The 16,372-nt window shown below is 38.5% G+C and overlaps 1 protein-coding gene across 3 annotated transcripts in view; it reads left to right on the top strand.

Annotated features, from left to right (window-relative positions):
• Positions 1-5,533: 5,533 nt before the first annotated feature.
• Positions 5,534-16,372, top strand: part of nfatc2a (nuclear factor of activated T cells 2a) — a 72,651-nt gene continuing 61,812 nt past the window's right edge. The window contains exon 1 of one of the 3 annotated variants that reach the window (XM_088607629.1): positions 5,534-5,965. In XM_088607629.1, coding sequence (XP_088463755.1) covers positions 5,908-5,965 — 58 coding nt within the window. In that variant the 5' untranslated portion in view covers positions 5,534-5,907. Of the gene's footprint in view, positions 5,966-15,106; positions 15,496-16,372 lie in introns of those variants that run through there. The other 2 variants (XM_088607628.1, XM_088607626.1) reach the window with 2 other exon arrangements.

The raw sequence follows: 16,372 nt of genomic DNA, 5'->3' as shown, positions 1-16,372 counted from the left end.
TTGTTTTCCTCTGTAATTCATGAAATTGCGTTAAGTGATGACAGATCATCCTATTGGAACTAAGAATTAGAAATAATGGTAGTAAAAAAGGCAAGAAAAAATGACTATTTCTGAACAGCAGCAGTCAATATGAAAGTTTATCTTTAAAAAATCATTTTATTAGGCAGGATATAATACAAGAAAACAGAACTGGGATGTGTACTTAAATCACATTTCCAAAGAATAACACACCACATCATTTTCTATAATGTCTATGATGGTAGTCGAATGAAATCAGTCCACTTATGTGTTACAGTTTCTTTAAATGGTGAGCATGATCTCACCTTGGAGTGAACTCAAGATCAGTTTCTCAATCTGTCCCATCACAGTAGCACACAGTAAACATATCTTAGAAGAGTTCAAATTATACAAAAACAGGAAAAGCTGCTGTGCTGCCTTAAATATTTATCTGTGCTGTGCTGCCTTAAATATTTATCCTGCTTGAAACTGAAGTAAAATAATTATTTTACTAGTTTCCAGTAAAATGTAGTCCTTTAAGGTAAAGTGCATTAATTCCAGCAGAAACTATGAATTTGATGGTCTAGAGAAGTAATAACCATGATGATTATTATTAATACGCTAAACGTTTGACAGAAGAGAGAACTGATCAACGATCAAAACCCATGAATCACGGAGGGATCAATTTCACAGCAGGTTTCATTCATTCTAGGGTTCACAAAACTTTTGCCAACACCTACATGACACACATTTTACAGTTTGGCCCCAGGTCTAGAGCTAGAGGAAGGCTCAAGAGCAATTAAGAAAACTTTCGGCCACTGATTTTAAATTTTAAATTAAAAAAAAAATTGAAATACAGTTAGTGTATGTATGTTTTAGCTCATCCAGAAACCACCTGTCCAACCAGAGTGGAATGTATTTATCCATCCAGGTTGGGTGACTTTAGACAGGTGGTGCAAAGGTTTCCAACCTCCATCTGTATCTGACATCAGCTACCCCAGTGATTTCCAAGATTTTCCTCTGCCTTTTCAGAACCCTGTCTACAAGCTTAGTCCAACTGGCACCTGATTGTTTGACTTGCTTGTTTTGCAATGACGTATAGAGAGGGTAAAACTGATGGTGATGCCTTATTTTAATTTCCAAATAAATTAGGGCAGTTAAGTATCACGGAAAAAATCCGACTCTCGTTATTCCTGAACAAAACAGCGAGGGGGCTTGACGCAGGTATTCAAACACCTGAAATGTATTGGCAGTCATTCCAGTGGACTTGGTGAAACAGAAATGTGTGTGGGCAATTAAAAGGGTTCACATTCAGGACAGATAATTGGAAGTGCTTCTTTACACAAGGGCCTGTGATTTTCTGAAACAAACAGCTCAGTCATGTTGCTGAAACTGATGGCCTTGAATCAATAAGCAGCCGCCAAACACATGAACTGGATCAGCCAGAGGATCACCTGCTGTTTAAACCTTATTTCCGATGTTCTTATAACTTAAAAATTCAATGTGGTTGTTAAGAATGTGCCTGATCAGTCAAGTACAACTTAGATCAAAAATCTGGGCAAGCAGAGGTGGAAAGCTGGAAGGTTTTGGGAAACACTGAGCAAGAGATCCTCACAATGATAGTGTCTAGTCCACTCCTGCCACTGCCTGGCCTTTTTGGAACTAGCCTTGTCTGGGGTATTTGAAACTGTACTGTTGCCATTCTGCATTTCCAGTGTGGCGAGAATTCTCTGGCTTCAAAAGGCTCCCTCTTGTCCGATTTGGAATTCCAAATCAAAGAACTGTGAATGTAGCCTAAGGTCCGGGTTTGTACCTTCCTAGGGAATCTGAAAATGTTTCCCAGTGAGACGATATAATATGGCAGCAGTTCTGTGTCAAAGGTCTACCACCAAGCTGTAAGCATAAATGCACATGTGCCTTTGGAAAATCCTGTCTGCTTCTTTCAAAGAAGGGGGTGGGGGGTGCAATAGCCTAGACATTTGCTTAAATTAGCTGTTTTACAGTGGTGGAAAATACTGCATGGAGTCGGAAAGCTCTCCTGGTACAAAACGGAAGTGCAGGCTCTCTCGTCTCGACGTGCTCAATTTTCCCTCTCTGAAACTTGCGCTGTGTTCATTTACTCATTCATAATTTCAATTGCATAAGGATTGGGTAATGGCGAAGGAATGTACATCTGGTAGACAAGGCTTTCGACAAGTAGCCTTTAATGTACGTTCTGAATCCTGTGGTTTGCTGTCATTACAGACTGCGAACTAACCTGATACTCTTCAGTCCTCTCTTCTCGCCCAGACAGAGAAATTGGAAGCAGAGACCTAGTTCGACAAAAGGAGAGCTGTTTTTTTTTAGCATTTTCGGTAAATACGGTAAATGACCCACCGTTCATTCCCTGAATTGCAAGTAGATTTTAAAGGTGGACTGTACGTTTAAATACAAAGAAGTAAGAGAGAGGAAACTTAGAATTTTAAAACGATTTTGTAGATATAGTTATTATCAGAATGTTCCTGAGAACATGTATTTCAAGCCTTTTTGTGCTGGATAAAGAGGAAAATCTGTTATAAGAAACTCAGTCTTTACTGCTTTTTTGTGTTTTACTTTATTATTGCACTTAATAGGTAAACAAGCCAGTAAATTTGAAATCTCATACAGTTGAGGAAGACAAAATGAAAGGTGTAAACATTTTCCTTGACAATTTTCTATTCTGCAGCACTCAGTGGCATTTTGACTGAAAGTAAGTCAGTATCCTGGTTTAACATTGTTGTCCTGCTTCTGATTATACAGTAAGAAGGGGCTGCAAAAACATCATACAGTTCTTTTACTTGTATAAAAGATGCTAAAACCCTTGAATGTTTCTTTTAAGTGCCCTGTGAATTGGCAGCTCTCTTTTAATAGTTAGAGCTGAGATGGATGAGAAATACTATTATTAGATTATAATGACCAAGAAAGAAATCTATTCACTCTTTTTGAATGTGTGTCCCATTTTAGGTTGTAGTTTACATTCTTTTAAGAAATGATCAGGACAGAAAGTCATCAGCTTCTCTTTTTGAAACCATAAAGAGCTCCCTTTCAACCATTTTAAAATGTAAAACTGTGTTTTTATAGATAAAAATACTTGAGATATTACTTAAGTCCAGTTGAGTTTATTTTGACTGTTGTCAATGTCTCAGAACAATTCATACTGTAACTCTGCATTGAAATGAAAAATATTCAAATGCAAAGTAAAACTGCTGATCTGCAAAATATTTTCAGTTATAGTATGGCTACACCAGACTTCATGCAAAAATCCGCTCTTAAATTTTCCAGGATTGAGTTTCAGTGTGTAATAGTATGACTGTCAGGAAATAACCCTTAAGTGTACTTGATGTAAAAGCAAAATGCTGAATTTGTATAGTCTCAAGACTTTATGGTGTCTTAGGATACCCAAAGTCCAGTGTGTAAATGGTACATGTTATTCTTACAGAAGCTTACAGAACCTGTATTATGACAGTGTTACAGTCTTAATTCAATCAAGAGCTAAGAATAAGGTCCTGGAAATCTAAAAAAACTAAACTGGCTAGATGAGTCCAATAGTATTCTCTTGTGTGTAGCCTGTCTGACGTCTTTAACTGCTCTGCCTATCTGGACATATTTTAGAATTGGTAAACCACTGCTTTTAGTCACTGGTACTGTACATGTACTGTATACAGCCTTAAATGTCAGATCTTTAATGTGTGCAGTTGTCATCCAGATACTTGCTAAGGCCTTGGCATTGATGTCCAGTGAGCAGTGAACACGGCCTGTATTTACCTCCATCTCAGCTTAATGCATATTGCTGCTATTCCTAACAGCTTGGCTCCTGGCTTTTCAGATCTCTGCTCTAACCGAATCGGAGGAAATAGTGCCAGTCAGCTCCAGGTCTCATCACTTAGAGCCTGTTCTTCTGTTAACAGCTAGTTAACAGCATTTTTTTTATATGCTGTTTCTTTTCATCTGTGTGAATTATTTTGTAGAAAAATTCCTGGGTCACTGTTTAACCCCACTTTGTGACCTCTTTATCATGTATCTCTCCCCATACTGAAATATAGCACCATAACGAATATTCCAGATTTTTTACAAGATGTTTTCATTTTGTTTATTAAGCATTTTATTATTCGGCTTATATGTCTCATAGTCATTTGTTATTGTTTTTTTTTATGGGTCACATTTAAAGATAAGCACGTATTTTTCAAGACCTACATACTTTTTTTCTTTTTTCTAAAACCTAGGAGTTATGCGCTGTATATATGGGCTTGGATCGTAACCTACTTTCAATTAGGTCTTGTCAAACTCTGGATCTCTTTCAATCCCACTTGAGAAGAGAGAATGGATGGACAAATTAGTTTCACACGTGTTTACAGCTCTGTTGTTATTTTTTAATTTCCATGGTATTTCCGGCCTTACATCATGTGCTCTTCCTGTAGTCACATTCCTACAGGGGAAAGCAAGGAAAACCTTGCCAGGATGCTGTATTCAATCAAATACAAATAATTCCTTGCATAACTGATGTTACTTGAAAGGTATATAAAAATGGCATTTTATAAAAAAACACTAACATAAATGACATTAATGGGCATTCAGGTCATCGCCTTCTCCTACCAAGGTAACAGATTTCAGGAAAATTCTGAGCTTTTAACTCTAATACCACCATCGATACCAATTCCCAGGTAGTTCCAATTCTTGTCATGATTTATATTTATCTAGAAATTACCATTTGCTCCGGGCTCTTAAATAATGCAGTATTGAGAGAACATGTGCCTTTTGAACTACACCTATTGGAGGGACTTTCAATTTTATAACATTTATACTGTGCATTTAGTGCTGGCTGCTTGTAATTTAAGTGTATTAGAAAATATCCAGAAAATAATTTTCAGTGAATTCGAGTGATTTATCAACAATTACCAGCACAACGTTTATAGGAATTTCACGGTCTTTCCATTCAAGCAACCTTGGTGATATTGAAATCATATAATAAATTTCCTGTCTGAACAAGCTTATGTTACTCTGTGTTTCACGTTGTTTCTTTTACGTCGACATACACTTTACGCACCTTTCTTGCGCAGCATATCTCAGCGGGGAATAGATGCTGCATAAACTTAATATCTGACGGTTCACGGTTTCAAACAGAAAATGGTTCTTGTTAGGTGAGAATTATGAAACACTCAAGAATATTTCCATGGGAGAAAACAAAAAAAAGGGTTGAGCATAATGTTACCAGTCGATACGTGTACAGTTTTCAATTCTCTTCGCCCTGGACTGCCGCTACTCTTGAAATAACGGAAGGCATCGTTACATTTTTAGTTTTTAACAAGACGAGGTTGTTTGGTGCCCGCAAACATTAAAACGCAGAAGTAGGTTTATGTATAAACTTAACATCAGTTAGCCCTTTTTTCCCTTTCAGTAACTTTTCATTCCTACAATGAAGTTCTTGTGTGCTCAGTGTCTGAGAGAAGCCGCAGAAATGCCTTGGCGCAGCGCTTGGAGACGTCATGGATTCCTGACTTGTGGGCTTCGCAGGAAAGCCCTGAGTCTCCGAGATGGAGCCGGTCCAAGTTACCATGGCGAGGCGAATAAACAGGAGGAAACACTGAGGGAATCCCGTTATTTTACAGCATTCAACCATTATAAACACGCAGATCAGGGAAGGAATCCGTCCTTCTTCTCTAGTAATCCGCCGCACAAGAGCTCATACCATTACCTTAGCTAGCTAGAAGTTCTATTACAGCACATGCTTCTTTAACGTAAAGGCGTGTTTTATTTCATTTTTTTTACTATACGTCTATACTTTTTTATTTTTTATATGCAAAATCCAACTATGAATTTTATAAGAAACCTCGTTTCCTGTTGCTGAATTTTTATTTGCATTTTTTTTTCGTTTTAATTTTCTTCTTCTCCCAAATGTTCAGAGAATCCTGGAGACTGGCACATTATCACATCATGAGATCCATGGATCAAGGTATGGACGCAGCACGCTGAAGTACAGAAGACAGGTCATTTTTTAAAAGATTCCATTTATTGTTGTTAAAGTTGACGATTATTCAAATACGTATTTTCAGTAGATTTTGTTTATTACCGCGTTAACAGGATCACTGTAACATATCGTGTGAATGGTCTTTTTAGAACTAGTTAAAGGTGATAATGTGATAATTGGTTTGGTCATTCAGTGTGCAATATTGCTTCAGTAGTTATAAAGATGATGTCTTGGTCAAAAGTTGGGTGCTCAGATTATAGATTCACCGCATGCTTGCGTTGAACGCACTGCTTAAAGCATAGGCGAGATTTTGATAGACTCATTTCCTTAAGAAATATTTTTTTAAAACTCCTCCAGGTGCTAAGGAGTTAATTAATACTAGAATCCTTTGTACGGTCCTACTTTACGTCATTGAAATCACTATAAATACGAGGTTTGGCGCAACTGGGGACCACACTGTGTTAAAGACAGCGCTATAACAAACGGCGGAATCGGAAAAGCACTGTGAAGCTGGTACGCACGTTTTTAAAACAGCTGTACTGCACGGAAGTCTGTGTACAGCATGCCTTTTTAAACCAATAACGGTCCACCTCTTTTAAATAATTTATTGACTGAAAATCCTATACACGTGAGAACACGTGTACAGGACTCAATCAAAGGATGTGTATAGGATTCAATCAAAGACACTACAAGGAATGAGGTGTTGGCGCTCCTACCGCTGCTGAAGCTGTCAGTACTAATGCACCAAGAGACTACCGCGCTTGAATCTTTGTACTCGCCAGTTGAGCGTCATTAAGAGACGAAAATAGCGCAAGATACTGTACTGAAGCACTGCATGCGTGCACGAATCTGAGCGGTTTGAACAGCTTTCTTTAACCTACTGTATTACTATGGCACCATGGGCCACTCCCACGATGAACATATTTCAAGATGGGTTAGCATTTTCTTGACAAGTAATATGGGTTTTTGCATGCTGAAGCCAATGTTGTTTTTTTCCCCAATATGCACGAATACGTATTGCTTCTAATTTTGAATTGCTTTTTATATTCACCTCTAAAACATCAACGGTGCGCAAGGAACAGTAACTTGACAGTACAGTACTTGCTTTCCTTCTGTGATACTAATTTAAGAAGCTATGCACGGCACGCTGATCTGATTTAAACTGTCAGTGTCCCAGTGTCCCATGCAAAAGGAGAAAACTACTGTGCAAACGTGTATTATACTGTATATCCAGCCCTCAAATGTGTTTTTGGCATTAGGGCTCAGCGGGTAGCACGGATAAAAACGCAGAGGTGAGGGTCTCCCCAGCCAGTCTCCAGAATCCAAGCAGGTCGTTCTCAATGGCAGTTCAGAAACCCCTCTAGTCTGTAGACCGTAAGCATGTTTTCCCTAATGCTTCATAGCGATGTGATTGACTGATTCAGTGCAGTTTAGAAGCAAGTTCAGAAGGGTTTTTAACCCTGAAATCCTCCATTGCAATAAATCTTCGATCTTCCTGACATTTTTCAATGGATCAAAGCTGAAAAAAACTGAGCTGTTTGTCCCGTTCGAATTTCCTCTTACGTTCTTGCACGATCTTGGCTGTGTGTTTCTGTCATGCTTACTAAGTGCCGAGGTTTATATCTGAACATGCTCAACTACTTTCTTGTGACTGTGACGTGAAACCCTTAGTGTCTCGGTGTTCGGACCAATGCATGAGAGACAGTTGTGAAATTCGTGGGCACCGCTTTAGTTTTCAGAAAAGCTTGAAGCGATTAAGAAAATTGCCATGAGTCAGGAAATTCGTACAGTGAAAGAATGGGTCACATTATGTTAACTGCACTTAGAAAATATGAAATTATTGGTACTCTATTCTTTTCTTACTATTTAAATAGGAAGCGTTTTAGTTTGGAAGATTTGGTTATGTGTTATCTAAAAATCTGAGAGGACTTAAAAAGATAAATGGAGCTGAATCCCTGTATCACATTATGTGATGATTAAATACTTATTATAGGTGCTAAATGCCTACAGTTATTGACATGTAGGATTGGATTATTGGTCTAAATGTAGTACTATAGAGCAACACCTAGGGGGAACTGTGATTGATCGCATTGTTGCTCATATTGTATTGCTTATACTGTAGCTACCAACCCGAAACAAGTTCTTTGACGTTGGCTCTCTGCATTGTTAGTGCCTGTTAGTGCTCTACAGGAAGGAAAAAGCCTTACGGATGACCACTAAAAAATAGTTTTAAATAAGCCAGTCATTGTTAAATCTTTATTGCTTCTGCAGAAATATGACCTCATGCAGAATATTTGACCAAATAAAAAAATGTGCTCCGACTTTGATTCGAGAGCCGCCGTTCACATGTAAAAAAGCAAAGCTTGTGAGTCAAAGAAGTGAGCTAAAGGCGGCGAGCCAAATAAGGCCTCTGGAACAGCTCTCTAAAAGAATGACTGTTCCTTGTTTGAAAAGGCTGAAACTGACTTATGTTGGCAGGATCCATGTGTCAGTATGAAATAAAAGTGTCTTACATTACTTAAATGTAGGTTTCCATCACCAGCCGTCATCCGCCTTGCTATTGGTCCCTGTGGAAGTATTCGCATCCTATGGCAGTTAAGAGGGAAGACGTTTGGCGCTTAATTGAGTCTTGGTGTGCCTGCAGCACAAACATGTAAACGACTGGTTTTCTTTTACAGCGTTGTAAAGGAGAGCAGTTACTTCAGCTGTTTCTTTAAGACTCTTATTTCCATCTTCGCAGGCGATGAGCTGGCTGAACTAGTGTTGACAGTAGTGCCACTGATTCCCTGTACTGCACTGTGGTAAGGTTACCTCAGGAAATCAGTTCCAAACGTTTTATTGCTTATTTCTTCATTTTGTTTTCCGCTTAATGTGAGATGTCATGATGATGCCTGTTTTCTGCAACGAAAGCTTATGTACCAGGAAGATACAGTTAAATATTGTAAATCAAAGGCCACTGTGGAGCACAGGATGAAAGAATGGACTGCAGGAAAGGACACAGCCTTCCTTGGCGCACTGTATGCATTCGATAATGATTGGAAGATGTTTTGGAAAGGAAATATCTGTTTAGTGTTGTAGAACGGAGACACGGTCTGTTCTACTGTAGAGGTGTCAGGTTTCTGGCAGACCGTTAGACAGCGGTACTTTCAGTCTAGTTTGGCAAACTGTGAGTTCTAGTGATAAAATACACACACAAACAATACGCCTTAAAATACACACAATAACCTACAATTCCTATACAGCTAACTGTGCTGTGTTTCTGTGATAAAAGTTGCTATATCAACTAAACTTTTAATTCTTTTAAAATCCATCACCTGGACTCTAGGAACAGCACCTAATTTTACCATATTCATCCCTTTTGTTGTTAAACTCTCCATGTAGAAATGAATGCCCTAGTGTAATGGACATTTTCCATTAAATTATATCCATACACTAATGGTATACACTTACTCGAGTTTGTCAGTGTTTTTAGTGGTTTTTAAGTTGTTCTGTTATTGGATAAAATACCCCTACATTACAGTAGACTATTTCACTCCAAAATGTATTTACCATCTATTGAACAACACTCATCTACAGTGTGCACAAATGACAAATGTTTTTCCATTATTTGACCAATTGTTTCTACAATTGGGTCCCGATTCCATGGTTACCTGTCAGGTAAAGTAAATCATTAGGTTTAGCAAAGCTTTATTTCCTTGTTCATATCTCCTGCAAAAATTGGTACTCATTTAACAAAAGTTAGAAATATTGTATGATCTCCATCAAAGGAAACCATACACAAATTAAGTGTCATCCTTGCTCTTATCATACATTTACATACCTTCTGTGCCATGGGCCACCCAAGAGCTTCTGGAGGTTACAATTTTAATGTTTGTCATTAAACTGACCAAAAATTATGTTTTTAGATAGTTTTAATCCGATCTTGGGAAATGGAAATCTACATGTTGATGAGCATGCAGTCATATTCAGCTGGGATTTGGGTTGTTGAAGAGCCTGACAATCAGTGCTGTTCCAGAAAAGCTTGGAGGGATTTTAAACTTGATTGATCAGTGAAATTGCAGAGGACTGTATTGAAGCTGATTCCAGCAGGCATGTTGGTTAACCATGCTTAAATCAAGGTTAGATGTGCCTGAGAGAAAGGCATGCTAGTTGAACAAGATGACAAATATGGATTTTTCTTCCACATAGACACCTCACAACAAAATTGTTGTTTATCCTACAGTATCATGGGTAGTATCTGTCATTTGCTGGGCACTCTTAGTAGACATTGCAGTGACCCGCAATCATTATGAAACAGCTCTGGGCCAGTGTCATAACCTTCAGCCATCCACTTTGTGGCAAGTCGCGTAAGAACACGTTCACTCTTTGCGTATCTCTTATCGTGGAGGATGATTGTCTTTCATGATCCCCAAGGTGACGATAAGGTCAGAACAGGTTCAACACAGTTTGAGACACAAAAATGTCAGAATGAGGAAATGAAGAGAGCTCACCATGACTGTGCTGTACATGACCATATCTCCTGAGACAACACTGGCTCAACCTCCTGAAGAAGAACATAGAATCATAAGAAAGGTTACAGATGAGACAAGGTCACTGTGCCCACCTAGGTAGTGTTGTTGCTAATAGGTAGGTTATACAACGATCTCATATACTGTAGATACCTATTGAAGTATCAGCTCCAGCAACATGGCTAGACAATTGCTTCGGACTTCCACAAGCTTTTGTTTAAAAAGTGCCTTCTGTTCTCTTTACATGCTTGTGAGTGTCTTGTGGAATTGTAAACTATCCCTTTATACACATTGCAAAGTCTTTCAGCACGGAAAATAGAAGCAATTTGTAGGAGTCCTAAAATGTGATTCTTTGTATTATCTGGGCTATGCAGGTATTATGCTGATACCCTTACCCTGTCTTCACATATTGGATGTCTCTAATCAAAGAGCAAACATTAGCTTCAAGATTCGGAGAAACCACAGCTGATTGAATAGAGCACCATGGCATTTACTTCTCATGTAGTTGTGGGAGCTCTGGAAATATCGACTGGCTTTCTAACCCGTCCATCACATTATGCACAATATTTGTTTTAGCAAGTGGTGTTAAAAATGTGTTTGTCGTCATCGGATCACATCCGTTTCAATAACCACTCATCCAATTTAGGGTCACTGTGGCCCAGAGCCTGTCCCAGTAATCACTGGGCTTAAGGTGGGATACACGCTGAATGGGACACCAGTACATCAAAGGGCCAATTTACACTTACACCAGGGACAATTCTTTTTACAGAAGCCAATGAATTTCTCCGAATGTCTTTGGACTAGAGGAGAAAACTGGAGCACCCAGAGGAAACCTGCATGAACATGGGGAGAATAAGCAAACTCCACACAGATAGGACCCCAGTAACTGAGCCCAGGGCCCCAGCACTGAGAAGCAGCAATCCTAAAAACTGTGCCGCTGTGCAACCCAATATGGTTGTCCTGCTGTGCAGTTTGTTTTACTGATGAGCACATTTTAGAGCCGGAAGACTTGTAATGATCACGTCCTTCCTTATAAAGTGTCGTTTGTATTTTCCTGTTGCATTATAGTCCACTAAGGAGTTATGAGTTTTTGGTGTTGGGAGTTTGTCTCTAGTGCAACACGTGTTTGCATTGGCAGGGATGTTTGGCTCAGGAAATCGACTGTGGTGGAAATCCTTCCAGTACCAAAAGCAAAAGTCATCGCTCCCTTGATCCAGTTATCCAATTTGGTGCCAAGCGAAATGATTCACCAAGTCACACCCTGTCAGACGCGATATTAACAAGCACATCTGGCTTTGTTTTGGTTGGATGGCAGAGCTGCAAACAAACATAAGCAGATAGGAATCACATTTTCTGAGATTGTACAGCACTGCTTTAGTATGTGGGTGAAAGTTTTACAAGTCCCCCTGACCCTTTCTGTCTAGCTGCAAGTGAAGTAAGATGCAGAGTTTAATTAATTTAGCACATTCAGTCAATAAGTGTTAGAGGATACACTTTTAATTTGACTTGTAAAGTCCTTAGTGAAACACTTGGATTTAACATGATAGCATTAATTTGAATAAAAGCTGTCTTCTGTATTCTAACAGATCACAATTGCAAATGTGAAAAAGGAAGCTTTTATGATATGAATTGAAACCATTCTCAATTTACCTTGTATTCTTGTATTAGAGTGACAATATAAACAGATGATCAGATCTGTTTGAATCAGTGAAGATAGAACCTTGCTGAGAATTGATTCTATATGCTGTACTTTTGTGATTTAAAATGTCCTCTGTGTGTAAGGCATTTGCTCTTTTTTGTTTGTTTTATGTCAAAATGAAAAATGAATCTCATTTAATATTAAGGAAAGGTATGGGAAATTAATTCGGAAAGTGGCAGTGGAACATGTTAGAGAGTAGTGGAGGACAGCATTAATTTATCATCAGTGCTGAACAATAAACATTTGTCTTTTCTAGGGTCTTCTTTTAGAATTCAATCCAACACATTTTCAGTAATAATAATAGCCACACTATTATCATAAAATCTAGATCTCATAAGCTAAGCAAGATTGAGCCTATTCAGTACTAAGACAGGAAACTTTTGAGGAAAACCAGGTAGCTGCTGTAAAGTAACTGATGTTGATTGACCAGTAAGTAACACTTAACTTATGCATCAAAATTTCAAAACTATTGCACAGTTGTGCTGACAGAAGGTAAAACTGTACTAAAGGAGGTGCTTTCGTTCAGATGAGGTGTTTTACTGAAGTCTTGATTACTTGGTGATTAAAGATCACTTTTCCTCTTTCACAAGGTGTGTGATCCTTTTTGGCCGCTTGTTGTAGTTCTGTTTTGTACTACATAAAAAAGCTTGTCCTACACATTCCCCCTTTGTGTATCTACCACACACTATTGCTCTCCAACCTTAATATCCCACCAGATCCTGAACTGTTTCAAAAAGGGGTGATAAGCAGGGCTGACATTACAAAGGGGGCAGTATAAGGAGAGACAGTTGTACAGTTGTGACACTGGCACTGTAAAGAATGCCAGCTGTGTACAGTGACAGTGGGAACTACACTGGCAGGTGTGCTGATAATTGTGTAGTCCAGGGACTCGCTACATGCCCCCTGGTGGACACTGGTGACACCCCTGCCATCCAGAATGTACTGTCATTGTCTACAGGAGCATTTCCGTCATGGCCCATTGTATGTGAATCACCGCTTCAAGGCACAGGTTTTACAACCCACTAGTGGGAGTACGTAAGCAAAAACGTATACACTTGCTGGCCAAAATGTTAGGAAGCGCCAGTTGAAAGAGTGGGCTCTTTCTGACTCAAGCTCTTCAAGCTAACCATGCGTTGCCTGCCCCAGTGAGTCTACCTTTCCCATCCAGATAGCTGCTGTAACATGCAGTTCCATACCATCACCCTGCCCTCCGGTGAAGGCAACCCTGCTCCAAGGAAAGCATGGATTGGACTGCAAATAATTTAAAATCCTTGTGGAAGACATTGTCACATGCTGCTCCAAACTCTCCGTGCAACTCACATTGATTCAAAACAGTACTTGGTGAGGTTGCCCAATATTTTTGCTAGTTAGGGAGCATATCTATCTTCTATATTCTTTCTGCATGATTTTCTCTTTTCAGTTCTCAGGCTGCCTTCGGTTTGCTAACTTGGAACCTTAGTAAAGAGTTATGACGCCTACGTCTGAGTGTACAGGCAAAGGCCATTAACAGTGTTAACTGTAAAATGGACAGAATTATACAGAACAGGCTGACATTTGAAACCAGTGGTATCTTCAAGGCATATGTCTCTTATTCTGTTTACATTGTTTACAGAAACCTCTATAGAATGACCTCAAAGGGCCATTTCTCCCATAAATGTCTAAGGTACTCGAGTATCCCAATGACAGAGTCAAAACATTGCTTGCAACTGCTAATTTTGAGGTAGGTGCAGAGAACGTTAATTACATACAGTAAGCTTCACCAATGAGCTTTTGTAAGGAAACTAACAAAGCAATATTGCTGCCTCTCTTAGTATTTCCCACTTAGTTATGTGCAACCCCGTTATACTCTGCTTTGTAATTTTCTGTAATGAATGTTTATCATTGTTCATGCATGTCCATGTTCATGTCCAAACTGAAGCGTGTCTTCACTCCCAATGTTAGACATCCCTAAAGAAGCTGTGTCTGAGGGAACAGTAATTTGACATTGCAATAAAACAAAACCAATCATGAGTAACAGAACTCTCAGGGGCACAGAAGCTATAGCATTGTGACACAGTGGTTAGTGTTGCTGCCTTACAGCTCTGGAGCTCAGGGTTCAAATGCTTGGGTGCTATCTGTGGAGCTTGTATCTTCTCCCTATGTTTGTGTGGGTTTCCTCCCACTGCCCAAAGAAATACTGGTAGATTTCATTGGCTTCTGGAAGATTGACCCTGGTGTGTGTGTATGTTTCTATCTGTGTGTGCCCCTAAATGGACTGGTGTAGTTTTTGGTAGAATACAGTAGTATTTTCTAATACTGTATTTTCTTAAAATTTATTATTTTTTTTAATTTATCCCTTCTCATTCTCCCCAAACTGGGGGAGATGTCTTGGTCATTAAAAAAAAAAGATATCAAAGTGCATTTTTTAAAGTTTGCCTGAACATAAGACATACAGTAAATACGCTTTCAATTCAGGAAAATTTTTTGAAAAAGTTTGTTAAAATAAACAAGATTCATACCTTATGGTCAGATAGTACTGCATCCATTAGAACTGTTTTGCGGTCAGATTTCAGTGTGAAAAGGCATCAAAAACTCTTTCTGTGAACTTTTACACACCTTTTCGTTCACGCATCCTCTCTCTTTTCAGTGTTAAAAGGTCTCAAACCGACAGCTTGACACACAATTCCTCCTAACCTTAAAAAACAACAACAACAACAACAACAACAACAATAAATAAATAATGCTAAAAAAATGGGTTATCTTAACCTTATCTTTTCTTCATGAAAAAACTAGGGGGATACCTGTGAATGAATTTAGGCTCGGTTGTTCTATGTTATGATCATTAGGAGGCGTGTTCACGCTGCGTTTGTCTGTCGCTGTATATATTTACTTTATGAAAAGGGTACGCCTTATCAGCATGTGGTTGATTTGAAACAGGAAACTGCCACTGTAAGCCTTGTCAAATTCACACTTTTAATGAAGGGAGTAGTTCAAGCCATTTAGCTGTACAAGACATTGCATTTGTCGGGAGACCAAAGCTAAAAAGCTTCTGTTATTAGTTGCGTTGACGATCTTTAAAGAAAGAACAAAAAACAGATTCGGATTGCTCTCTTTTTTTTTTAAAAAAAAAGGGATTTCTTTCTTAAAAAAGCTTCCTCGTTTTAAGCTTGGGAAATAAGAGCAGATGACCTCCCTATACGAAGACAAGGAACCTAACCCTAATACTTTAGGCATAACCGAAGACCTCAATCCTGTGAACTGTCAAGATGAGTTAGACTTCTCTATTCTGTTTGAATACGACCCACCTTGCAGTGAGTACCTTGAACAAGGTTTGTATTCTCCATGATGTCCAGTGCTGTCTGGGGAAGAAGGTTCTGCTGTTTAATTTGATTGATCATATAAATAATGTTCCTGCAAGATATGTGCTTTGTTATAGGGGTAAACACTACTACTGTACGTGTTTAAAGAATACATCTTTTTCAAATTACTTTGTAACAAGAAAAATGGTAATGTTTAAAGTTCCACAGTTACGAGGCGCTAACAGACATGTGCCGGTGCACCTGCGAATAAAAAAAAAAACACTTTTAATTACTTAATCTGCAGCCTGTGTTTACATTTATTCATGTTGTATTCCAGACACTTAAAAAAATTAATTGAAAATCCCATTTTGTAACCGCCGAGTTAATTTTAATATCAATTTCAGTTTGTCATCGACAGATTTAATTAATTCATAAGGACTGATTCAAAGGATTTGAATTTTTTTAGCAGAACAATATTTTATCTATCACGGCAATTTGTTAAGTGCATTTGTTAAAAAAATCGTAAAAGTACGTTTATTCTAACAGATGTGTCGCTAGTAACTAGAGTTTAAACGTCACGACGCTTGTTACTTATTACACCCGCTGAACTCATTAACTCTTGTTAATCCCAAGAGAGATGGAGACTTTCAATTTATGAGACTGTACAGTATGTCTAACATGATCTATTAAGTGTAGTAGATAGCGTTTGTAAAAGTATAGATCACTATACTTTCTCTTATAGGTTTATACAGTATCTCTTCCAGGTTTATTGCACTCATTAGTTCTCCTATACGGTTGTAGAACATTTCTAGCGGTTTAAGCGAAAGTGTGTTAAGAATTAATTCTATAGAAGTACAGTTTGTTGTGATGTCTTTGGCGACACTAAAAGTGATATGAGAGGAGCTTT

Source organism: Lepisosteus platostomus, chromosome 15 (genome assembly GCF_059453375.1).
Source record: "Lepisosteus platostomus isolate fLepPlt1 chromosome 15, fLepPlt1.hap1, whole genome shotgun sequence".
Classification (NCBI taxonomy): domain Eukaryota; kingdom Metazoa; phylum Chordata; class Actinopteri; order Semionotiformes; family Lepisosteidae; genus Lepisosteus; species Lepisosteus platostomus.
This window is presented reverse-complemented; position numbering and strand designations above follow the sequence as displayed.